General features: G+C 38.8%; 1 protein-coding gene across 1 annotated transcript in view; it reads left to right on the top strand.

Annotated features, from left to right (window-relative positions):
• The window catches only part of nrxn2b (neurexin 2b), a 598,599-nt gene that overhangs the window by 186,425 nt on the left and 399,224 nt on the right, over window positions 1–12,950 (top strand). Inside the window, exon 5 of the mRNA XM_062384235.1 lies at window positions 12,705–12,722. Within this exon, the coding sequence (XP_062240219.1) occupies window positions 12,705–12,722 (18 nt within the window). The remainder of the gene's footprint in view (window positions 1–12,704; window positions 12,723–12,950) is intronic.

The raw sequence follows: 12,950 nt of genomic DNA, 5'->3' as shown, positions 1-12,950 counted from the left end.
GTGTGTGCACATTTGTGGGTGTGTGTGAAGAATTGGTCAAACACTGGTTTCAAGCATTACCCAACAACGAAGAGGTACCGTGTCACATCAGAGGCAAACACCCTCAAGGTCACTGTACAGTGTGATGTGTGGAGGGCTGCACTCTAAACGTGTGCAACACATTTTAAACAGCACACTGGATGAAATAGGATGTGCAAATTCCCTCTGATTCTATGAAACACTGTACATGAACTGCATCGTGAATTTTGATTTGAGCTAATATCCCTGACTTACTACTGATCACTTCTAAATCGTTTATGCCTCCACACCCTTGACACAGCCATGGCCAGAGGCATTATGTTTTTAGGATGCTCGACTGTCAAGAGATGCCGCGTATTTCTTAAGGATGTTTCAGAAGAACTTGCCTTAGTTGAAGGATCAAGCATTCAAAATGTATCACATCACTATAGAGATTTCTATATGCTTTGAAACTCATAGAGTTAGACCTTTCAATAAGTCAAACTTGTCCTTGTCAGGTCAAAACTTTGAAACAGTCTCTTTCATTTTCCTACCATCACTGTCAAGCAGAGGTGTCAGCCATCCAATAGCTACCATGAGTCCACCGTTTCACTCAGCAATAGTTAAATTGTCTTCCTGGGACCTGAGGGAGGTGAACAGGACAATATCTTCAAGCGAGTGGGCTCAGATACACCCAGATGTGTTTTAGGTCTCTGCTATCACGGCAAGGTCATTGTGACCTCCTGTCCATCCTGCCCGTCAGCTGCAATATACTGCTATTTCTCTTTTTCACTGTTCACTTTGATTTGTCAGTGTGAGCTCACAAAAATCTTTTGCTGATATCTAGGTATTTTTGTAAGATTGAGTATCCTAAATATTACAAAAAATATACTTAATATAAGTAATTAATTTCCTTCAAAGTCTTCACCACATAGTCTTGTATTTATGAATCTGAACAAAAATGGATGCTAACTCCAACTTGACCGGACGGGGGAGGCATACAACCGTGAGGTGATAATTCTATGTAAAGGTACATTTTACAAATCAACCTGAGAACTTTTTTCTATTTATTATTTATTTGTATGCACTCTAGACACTGCAGTGTCCTTCTGATCCACACTGCACTCCAGCAGGTCCATAATTACAGTCTTGACTCACTGTTTTCTCCTGAAAAAGCCACTCACTTTCATTTAGAACCATGTATGTATCCAGTATCCATCTGACAAACCAGAGAATCACTCTAGGTATCAACCGAACTGTGTCGCTGTTACCTAGCAACACAGCTTTCTCCTAGGGCCAGCTCTGGTTCAGGAGGTGGACCGAGTTGTCCACTTAAGTTTGTGGTTAGATCCCACGCTTTCTGCATTCTACATATTGAAGTGTCCTTGGGCAAAATACCGAACCCCGCAAATTGCCTCTTATGGTTATGCCATCAACTTGTGAGTGTGTTAACAAATGTGTGTAAATGGCATGTAGCTCTAAGTGCTTTGAGTGGTTGATTGGAGTATAAAAGCGCTGGATAAATGCATCACCAATTATCATCTGTTATGTTCTGTGAATGTAGCTGGATACAAATAAATAGAATAAATAGGAAATATTATATCACTTTGTATCAGGTGTTAAAGGGATAGTTCACTTTCAATGAAAAATGAAAATTCACCCATTATCTACTCACCACTATGCCAATGGAGGGGTGGGTGAAGTGGAGTACAGAAAAAGAACAACATGCCTCCATACTGCTCACGTGGTGTCATCCAAGTGTCTGCAAACCTGACATTCATATTGTACTCAAAAAACAGCGAAATATCTTTACATCCAGTGTTGGCCCAGATTCAACACCGAAACAATGTGCTTAGGAGACTGCAGAATACACTTTCAATTGCATTCTATTGCTTGATCCTAATTACCTAGGCAGTGTACCATGTCTTTGAACGGTGCTGTGTGCTTGTTAACTTTGCTTTCATTCTTTACTGTGAGTCTCAAAATATGTGCTGCCTAATAGGACACGTCTTTTGAGTCGGGATCACTGTGCTTGATGCTCTCTGTGCATCCCAAACAAACTATAGCATTCCTGTGCATGTGACTAAACACATACACCTACATCTTTATTTCACTGAAATAAAGATGAATGGCTATCAAATGATTTAATGGAACCTAAATATTCGAATACTGTGATATGACAATGACAATTTTTTATTGTGAACTGTTTAAGGCGCGGACACGGACAGCAAACATAAAGACTACTATTTTTCCAAAGTTCCTCTTTTCACGATGGCTCTTTCCCACTTTCCACCGGCAGTGTCAGAGCCACATATTTAATCTATTTCAACTGCTTGGGACTGTCTGATGACCCTGTCTATGATCTAATGCTTAGGAGAGTCTTTTTAAAGCACATCTTACTCGTCCAATAAAATACACATGAATCTTTTAACCAATATTTATAACGTTACTTTACTTCTGTTTGCTGCTGATGAAGTGAGAATTGAACAAGCATTATATTAAATCATAGAAAAACAGGGCCAGCCAAGCGGGATCCGACCTGACTTGGAAAGAGTCAGTCAATAAACGTACAGTTTGTAAAACCAACTTATCTGTTAACTGTATGCTGATGCCTCTTGAATGCGTCACATACTTGTTTGCTCTTACTTGGATTTGTATCGTCTCTGTGGTTATTGCCTCTTGTCGTTATCTATTGGATATCTTTAAGTTTTCCTTAATTGCAAGACAACATTGATGATAGTGTTCCTTTCAATTTTAACACCGGTAGTTAAGCTATTTTAGATTAACATGTGTAATAAAAGATGTTTGATGGTAGTCTGTGAGGCGCAACACCAACAGCCATGCAAGTTATGTTGAGAGCAAAGGAGAAATCCAGGTGATGTCAAAATAAAGCCATTAATGGGTGGGACACCGTCAATTATCAATTCATTACTGAGAATTATTAATGTTAAAAGGTTTCTATTTTAACTCTCATCACTCTTCAAGCCTTTGATGCAGTGGTTTAGCAGACTAATTGCATGCACTGTAAATTAGGGTAAGCCACTAATTGCAAGTTGTATCAGTGGGGAAGATGAACACACACACAGGAAACTGAAATTAAGACAAAAACTCGAAAATAAAACTCAAGCTACACTTTGTAAGAGGCTGAGCTGCTGTATTTATGTGGATCATAAAGTCTTACGTGAAAAAGTTTTGTCAGTTTGAATGCACCTATGGTAGAGGTAGCCGGGCTTGCCCGTTTATTCGTGGTGAATTAAAATGCGCTTGCAAGTCTCAGGCTTCAGAGATTGAACTATGTTTAAAGCGGAGTCATCTCATCAAGAAAACCATGAACTGTTCTTTTCCTGCATTTGTGCTAGGCCAGTTAACATTGGTTATGTTAGTGGCAGTGAGGTCCTTTGTTTAAGTAACCTCTCTGATGAGCTGGTAGCCTTGGGTGTAGGGCCAGATAAACTCAGCAGCAGACATGCTTCATGTTCAGAGTAGGTCCGAGCATACGGAAGGACTCCATCCTTCTGTGATCAGAGAGAACACGGCGCTTCTTAACATGCCAGAAGATATGGTTTTGCAGGATGACAGCACAGTTTTCCTTCCTTTTCTCTTTTAAGAACAATAGCCTACCTCTGGGGTAGTATATTACAGTGCACACATGGCCTCAGGGCTTGCTTTATACCGACACTCCTTTCAGGATTCTGTTACTCTTTGAAGGGCTGCTGCGGAGTAGTGAGGCCAAGATGATAGTTCTACTTCACCCCAAATTGGTTTCAATGATTTAACCTGCTTTACAGGATACGAGGTGTTTGTTTTTAATAGTTTGAATTTCTCTTTATAACAAAAACACTCAAAATGTGCTAAATTTGTGAAAAGTGGAAAGTGTATAAGTAGAATAATTAGAATATCCTTTTACTAAACTAACCTTTCGAAACACTGATCTCTATAGGATCACAGTGGCCTGTCATTGGTGGCCATATTTTCCTCATATGTGTCCACATAAATAACATAAATCAAACAGTACATACCTGTGTTGCTGTATTAAATGATGCATTAAATATACTTTGATGAAGCTCTTTATTTGACCATTATAATATAATACCTTTACAGTCTCAATTCTTCTTTACAATTACATTCAAAATGTAGTGTGACATTATTAGCGTTGAGAATACTGCTGAAATACTACAAATAAAGTTTAGAGGAAGCTTCACGATGTACAAGATTAAAGAGTTGAAGTGGATCTAACTGCCTTTATATGACTGTATGGATTGAATGACATGGCTAAGTAGCTTGTCACAGAGTGTAAACTAGTTGTGGACAACAGTCAGGAGTCAGAATCAATCACAGTACTCCTTGAATCCAGATAGAAGACTTCACTGCTTTAACAACATTTGAACACTTTATGCTGAAAGTTATAAATAACATCAAGAATTACTGTGATTACAGCCGACCTTCTCCCTCTTATCAGAGAGTTCTGTCATACAGATGACCCTGTTGACACTAAGCTGTATAATCTGAGAAGTAACCACCACCTCACTTACATGTCTCTGCACTATACAATTTAGGATGCATTAGGCCAGAACTAAAAAAACTCAAAGGTCTATATATTTACTAGGCTGCTATATTTTTGAGTGTCACCGTTAAGTCTGTGTTGTTTCAGTATGTGTGTACGTGTGAGTGGTAGAGATCAGTTAACTGGTCTGGCATGGTTGATTAGAGCATGTTTGTGTGGGATGGAGGGTAAAGACTTACTCTCTTAATGGGTCGGACGGGTGTGGACACTAACAAACCCCGACACGCGCATCCCTACAGCCCGTTAGCGTTTGCATCCTAATAACTAGCAGACAGCAAAGCTTCAGCGTCTTTCAATGATAGTTATGGGAAAGCTTTTCTTCCCCAAGCTCCTTATTAGCGCTGCCTATTCATACTGCTGTCAATAGCGTGTGTCGTAGAGAAAGACAGTGTTGGTGGGTTTGAAAGTGAACTTATTAATATATTTTTGCCTGCGAAGCTAAGACAGCCATTAACCAGTTATGTATGTTAAGTCCATCAAGGCAATGCAGCTTAATGAATACACTGATCCACCTGAGGATAAATAATATAAATAACCTATAAACCTCACTATCAATTTGCGTAAGTGCCAAAATCACCTTGACTATCTGTTTGTAGTTTGAGACATCGTCAATAAGCCCATTATGTAAACTAGTAGATAAAAAGATCCAACTGCAATATGATGATGTTATATCGAAGCAGATGGAGGTCAGCTCCAGCAGGGTGTCCTTCGAACTTCAGGAGGCGGAACTCAGCTCCGATGGGCTCTGGCCCATTTAGACCCTGGATACGTTTGAAGAATAGCGTTAGAAAAGGGAGAGAGGATGGTAAAAGCAGCAAAGATAATCTGTTGAAGAGAAACAGCAAAACAGAGATTAAGAGGCAGAATGGGAATAATGTTTAGGAATTTATCTTCATTTATCTTTTCACTTATTCAAGGCGGGTTTTTATTCCCTGTTCGCTTGCACTGCTTTGAAAGGCACTCCAGCACAAGTTTGGAATTATTCTCTCACTTCATTATAATGCATGCTATCTGGGTAACATTTTTTAGCAGACACCAGTTCGTTCCTATACAATGCAACTGCTGAAGAGCTTAGCATTTAAGCCATGGAAGCCAGGTTCATGTACCCAAATGAAAATGATTAGATAAGAAGTGTCGCTCTATTTCAGTGAGTGTCACTGTCGCACCTCTCAGCACTGTGATGCAAATTAAATAAAAAAGGGTTAAGCAGTTAAAACTGTGATACCTTCAGTTGTTTTCCTCCAGGCAGAAATAAATATAGATTATGCTTTATACAACTCAAACTCATTTACTCACTGTCGCACAGAGGATTTGTAAAGTAAGATTTAAGCAGGGCATGCTATTTAAAGACTAGACATAGGACGATTACTTGTCAGTGACATCTTGAGGGACAATTGAACAGATGCACTGAATGTCACATCCTGATTTCTTAGCCCTGTACGATTTAAGAACTTCAAATGCGGTAGTGTAGCCACATGATGTTCTCAGCATTTGACTGGAAAATGTTACCTCACATTGAACTCGGTAAAGCCTAAGCAGCTTATTAGTAATGTATATGATGTTTTTATCTGGCACTGACTGAAAAATCTTGGCGAGGTCAAGAGTGTCATGAAGCATCCGAAAATTGACATTGAATGGATTTCTTGTCCCAAAGAGCCAGATTTGAGGTTTTATAAAACTGCTGATCTTCTAGTTTTTTCATCAACAACAATCTACAATTTACTCAGAAATGTGTGAAAAACAAACAAGAACAAAACAACTAGTGAGCAGCAGTTTTGCAGATGGAAACGCCTCGTTGATGACAGAGCTCAGGGGGAAAATGACTGGCCTGGTCTGAACAGACAGAAAAGCTGAGGTAACTCAGATAACCTCCTTTAACAACTGTGGTTAGCAGAAACGTATCTCAGAATGAACAGCACATGAGGCTCTACTCTTATCAGCCAAGAAGACTAACATTCAAAGCTACGGTGTAGTTTAGGATAGGGTTGAACCAAATGCTTTGAAACTCTGAAGCTTCCACCATAGCCATAATAAGTCAAAATCTGTATTCAAACCCTGAATTTAAAGATACATGTAAACATTACCACTAATATCACAATTACCCATTCACCCATGCATCAACGCTATCAGTTATATGATTAAAAGTTATTATCTGACCAGGAGCATTTTTTTATTTTATTCATAGTTATGTGCGTCAGTGTACTGACCAGATGACAGGCTGGCAAGTTTCAATAAAGCTTTACACTAGTGAAATAAAAAGATGAGGGAAAGGTACAACAATCTTCTACACTTATTTAGAGGACTCCCAAAGAGTTAAGTGCCACCACATATGATTACTGATACTGCCATATCATAAATCAACAGGTTTTGCAATAACCTGAAAAGTCTGAGTAATAATGTATCTTTTTTGCAACATCTTTACACCATTTAATGGATTCCATGCCATGAATAATTTAGACCCTCTCCAGTATTAACTTCATGTTCAATATTTGATCACCATTCTTCACTAGAACAGTTTTTGCCTTGGTTTTTCATTAAAGTCTAGCCAGATAACATGAAAGCAATGCAAACAGTGAAAACCCAAAGACAGGTGGTCATTGTCTACGGTGAACCTCAAGTGTTTGATGGCAGGGTTATTTTGTCTCTTGTACATTTCGAGAGCACATGGTATTAGCAGCTCACTGTTTCCACCCATTTAGTAATACAATCTAAATTAGAGATTCAGGTAGATTCAATTGTTTTCACACTGTTGTGGAAAATAGAAAGAAAGTCTTTCCAGCAGTTGAACCTTCACCTCTGTATGAGAGGATGAGTAGATAGACAGGGTAGAGGTTTCTGCGTAGTGTATTTGGGGTTCAGTAAATGCAAAATCATCTCACTCTGTATATACCACTGGCACAGTATTGAGAAATGTGTAATAGTTGTGGTCACATTAAAAGGATCATTTTATCTGTTGTTTGGTGTCAAAAGACAGTGACTGACATGTACAATTTAGAATTAAACATTTACTAAGACTCATGCAAAGTAAACGTTTTTGAAGAAATTAATTGATTCATAAGGAAAAAACCCATCTTGATGGTGCCTCGCTTTCTGCCGTTATATTTAAACACATCTGTTACTTCATGTCTGCTGCTGAATGAGGTTAACAGACTTGGGATTTATGGAAGAATTGCATTATTTACATGAGGGTGTCTGTGGTGACATATCACAGAATCAAAATGCTGCTAATGCAAACCAGACATTTCTGACTGAAGCAGCTTAATATTATGTATTTTGTCAGTATTCTGATTTAATTTGATTTGAAAAATTCAGGTGACAGAACTATTTGAATGCTAGGGTGCACATACCAGGACCCTGGGATTAGCTACCTCAATGACCAATTAGTCTACATCAATTTAATGACACATTTGATGTTTCTCCTCTGGCTTTCCAAACGGTCTGTTGATTATACTTCCTTTGGACATAGCTGGGACACTTAAATTGAACAAAGCCACTGTTAGCAGTTTTTCTTACACCTGGGGCCTAGGGGTTAGAAAGTTGGCTTAGTATTTGTTGAACCTGAGATGAGGGAATTGCCATATTCTATCCATAAAGTGAGATATCCTCCATAGTAATAAGGAACTAAAATAGGACTCAACAAATACAGAAATGGGGAACGAGGGAAACAACATTCAAAATCTCAAAATATTTTAAAGAGGACACACTAAAGGTAGGAGGATAAAAAAATATAAAAGAAAAATAAGACAATAATAGAAAAGGAAGGGTGTAACAAAAGTAAGATACTCATAGATACGAGATGTATTGAAGTTAGTAATACTAATGCAAAGTAGGATATTGAAATGGAAATATCTCACCAAATATTGATTGAAATATTGCTGGTCAAAGTAAACACATGTAAAAATTTGTTTGAAAGCAATTGTAGCTGAGATATATTTTTCTTATGGAAACAAGGTCTGCTGCTGCCAGAGGCACGTTGTCCCCTCCTGGTTACAGATTATTTAAAAAAATTCTAAATGTAATCTAGCAGATAAAGAATTTCACAAATTTATACAATCCATTATGAAAATTGAAGTCTGCTACCTAATGTGGTTGAGTGGACTTCGCTGAATAAAATAAAACGGTAACTTAACGTGTCTTTTATTCAACTCAGGCTCTCTCGTAACTGCTGTGGTTTTAAAGATAAAAGTGCATCGCCACAAATCCTCATATTAAATGGAAGCTCTGTCTTTTATTTACCCATTTGTGTGTTGGATTGCATTATCGAAGCCCTTAAACGAATGGTTATGTTTTTTCTGAGTAGACTGAGTAATAGGGCCACTTTAACGGCAAATAAATCAGATATTTTGAGAGTAATGTCATAATATGATGAATATGGGAGCATTTTATTAAATTATACTGTTGTATAAATTACATAAATAATGTTATACTTTATCTTTGGGCTCTTTAGCACCAAGTATCAGTATGTCAAAAATATTGTGCAATAGCAAACTAGATTTATTCAGAAGAATGAACCACACAACCTCTATTGTGGAGGAGGAAATGTTTGTTCGATTTTACCCCTACAATATTCCATCTTCCCACTCAATTCTGACTTTATTTGCGTAATATGTCAACATTATTCACAAATTCTCCTTTTTTTTCCTCCATATGGCCCTTATATCCCGTCATACTAACTGAGTTAGTTGTTCTGGATCGGATTTTTTATCTCAGGGTTATCAACTTAGGGTGAGAGTTTGTTAAACCTTCATTTTGGAACTGGATCCAGAGCCTTTTCTGCTCTGAACAATGATCTGTACCTTACATGTGAAGAGGGCTCAATAACATCAATGATTGTCCCATAATTTTAAATCATGATTTAAAAGTTGAAAAATCTAAAAATTGCATGAGAGCAAGCCAGTAACTGTGTGTTTTTTTCAAAGATCTACCTCTCCAATCCAATACTTTTTACCTTATCTTTCTTACAACCAATAAACAAATGGACAAGGTGAAAATATAACCTCTTTGACTGAGGTAAACATGTTTGAGCCCAGGTATGCAGCCAATATGTGGATAACTCTCTGTTTCCTGGTAACCTGCAATGTGGTCTTGAAAAGTCTGCCCTTTACACGGCCTTGCATAGTTTATTTTGTTACCTTTTGCACGCACACAAATGTTTTAGTGCTGTGTGTGTCACTCATTCATGTGTGCCGTGTCCTCTCCACACTCTCATTCAAGGGAAAGACAGGTTGACAGCTCAGTGTTGCTGAAAGGGTTTTGGAGAGTGTGCTAAGAGATCGACAGTAAATCGACAGGAGCCAGGGGTCACTGCTTCTTGGCTGTGAGACTGAATTACCAAAATCTAACAGTGTGTGTGTGTGTGTGTGTGTGTGTGTGTGTGTGTGTGTTTGTGTGTGTTTTTCACTGATGCCTTTGTGGTCACAAAATGTCACATGCATTGTTGGGTGAAATGATGGGTATCATACTCAATGACGATGGTGTGGACGATGTAACTGGGCAAAAAAAGTCAAATCAATTTCAGAAGTGTCACTACACCTCAGCAGCTTTCACATCAAAATTTATGAAAAACTGAGAACCAAACTGCTACTGGCATTCAGCTTATATTCATATACAGCTGCCATAACATGCTATCACACAGGAGCATGTATCTCGCTTATATTTTGGTTTCTGTTTTGGCCTGGGAGAAGTTGCAAGAGTTGTGTTTGGCCAACTATCTGTTCACCTGCTCTTTCCCTGTCTTTGTGTCTTGTCTCACAAACACTCACTTTACCTACTTGCCTGTGTCACTGGCTACCCTCCTGTTTTTCGAGCAGGTTTGTCGATATCAGAGCGAGCACGGCAGCTGATACCATTTGGGAGTCGGAGAAATCCTTGTCAATATCCAGGATATTAACAAACAAGACCTGAGAGACGGGACCATATTGATTGTGTTCATTGCTCTGGCATGTTCTCGGCTTCAACCTCCCTCCTCCACTTTGAGCATTTAAGCTCTGTCTCAGTTTGTGTGCCTGGACTGTAGTTCGAGCCCAAGGCCGGTGCTGCAAGGCAAAGCGCCCTGCGCTCCATCTGCTCTGGCTGGCGTTCCCACTCTGCTCCATGTGCTGGGATTGAAGAGGCTTCTTTTCACCTTGGACATGTAGTGGTAGCCATCTCGCCAATATGGATGACAGCCTGTCCTGCATGGGCCACTTTGTTCATGGCTGGCAGTGACATAAGGGATCACTAACCAGCAGCTCATTGGCCTGTGGTGGAAATCCCCTCTCCCTGACTGTGTTCATTTGAGTCTGCTCATGAACTTTATATCAACGCTTGTCTTTAGGTAAAACTGTCAACAACAGAGAGAGATTTAATTACAATTCAAAACATTTAACGCTCTAACCTTTAGCTGATCTCCGTCATGGTAGCAACATTCATAGAATCACTCCCCTTTTACCAATTTGTATTTATGGTAAAAGCAAAACATTGTTTGTGGCTGCAGTGGTTTATATTAAGCTGAATTATAGAGCTTTTAATTTGTTGTTTATAAGCTGTGGGTGTGAAGATTATGTCAATTTTTGAAAAATATTGTCTAAGAAGTCTTTATTTTAGATAAACACAGTTTTCTAACGTCACTCTGCACCAAAGACTCAACATAAAACATTACCAAAAATAACTGTTTAAGGAGGAATCAGTAATGATGAGGAAAAAATCAAAAAGTAACTCTGGAGTATTAACAGAGGCCAATAGAACAAAACGTTCCAAACAGGCGGGTTAAGAATGGTCACTGCACGAGTCTCTTAAGTGCTCATTTACCAATCTTAAGCTACACTCTTATCACACATTACAAACACGCTGCCATTTTAGAACAGAGAAATACAGAACAATACGTAGGATATTTCCTGGAATAGGAAGGCACATAGGCCCAAGACAGTTGTTTTGGAATTTAGAAAAATGCAGCAGGTGCAGATATTGCACTGTCTGTGTGTGTGTGTGTGTGTTTGTATGTTTGTGTGTTTATGTGTGTGTGTGTGTGTGTATGTGTGTGTGTGTGTGTGCTGCTCAACTACCCTGAAAGAAAGTTATGCATTTCACAAGTAAGTTGGACGTACCCTCCATCAATAATTGATTTTCACGACCACTGCATACTTACTTTAATACTTTCTTTAACACCTGCTAGCTGATGTAGCAGCTCCCATTTTTAATTAGGAGTCTTACCTGACAGCGTGGATCAATGATATGAAAAGTTATGCATGTTTTTTAACACTTTTTACTGAATCATCTGTTAGACATTGGAATGAATGTCAAATGGGATTTAAGCCCTGGTTATTTGCTTCTCTTTTATTAAACTGTGGGTTGTTGTATTGGGTGATCCTCTAAATGTCCTTAGAACCCCCGGCCTCCGCTCCCACCCTCTCCCGTTCATTTCTTCTCTTGCTCTGTCACTGTCTGTCAACCTGTTTGATTCTCTGACAGTAACTGTGCACGATGTAAAGTCTACCTGAAGCATCGCACATGTGTCATGTCATTGTCAACGGATGTGACTTGAAGCACAATCCCTACCCAGTGATGTCTCACCTATTAACTGTGTAGTAGAAGTTACTAAATACTGGTGCCACTAAACTGTTGAATTCTTATAATTGGTTTCCCTTACCTTCATTTTATTTTGTATTATTAATATTCCTCCTGGCTAGGCTGTTTTAACCTAAAAAAGAAAATCATAATATTATCCAGTGTTTTTAACAGTCCCGAAAACATGGTAATTACAGTTAGGAAAAATCGTTTGTATGGAACCACACAATGCAGTTTTTTTTTAATGAGACCTTGAAGGAGTTGTTGCAGTTGCAAGAGAAGTGGACTGTCAAGAAGTTTGCTCAGACTTTAGTCAACTTTAGATTTTTTTTAACTTGAATTAATAAAATAGGATTTCTGCCTTCTCAACATTCCAAGCTCCTCCACTGTCCCAATTAGCAGCTCAGTTTTGAGTCCAAAGTGTGGAATGGCAGTCGTCTTCATGCTAATTCCAGCCAGACTTCTTTTATTCTCTCCCCCTGCTGTTGAATCTCATTTTGTTGTGAGCAGGTATACTTAAGTGACATCCTGCTCCTCTCGTTGAACTGATCCATCTTCTTTTTTTTCTCTCTCTCTCTCTCCCCTTGTCCTCTCACAGGTGACTCATCTCAAGCCGGTAAGTCGTCCTCGTTCCGTACTTTTCTGCCACTTTTGCATGTTCTTTTATATGCGCTCACCCTGTTGCCATAGTGACAGACTGGTTCCGTCACCTCGTTATTATACAGCTGGGATATTTGTGAACATTTACATGCTCACAAACAAACACCAATTATCTCTTTTATCTTCAGTGGGAGCGCTAAATGAACAAGGAAACTTTCCTTTGACAAACTGCTGATTATAAATC

Source organism: Platichthys flesus, chromosome 24 (genome assembly GCF_949316205.1).
Source record: "Platichthys flesus chromosome 24, fPlaFle2.1, whole genome shotgun sequence".
NCBI classification, from domain to species: Eukaryota; Metazoa; Chordata; class Actinopteri; order Pleuronectiformes; family Pleuronectidae; genus Platichthys; species Platichthys flesus.
The sequence above is the reverse complement of the archived record's forward strand: the minus strand, read 5'-3'. Positions and strand labels throughout refer to the sequence as shown.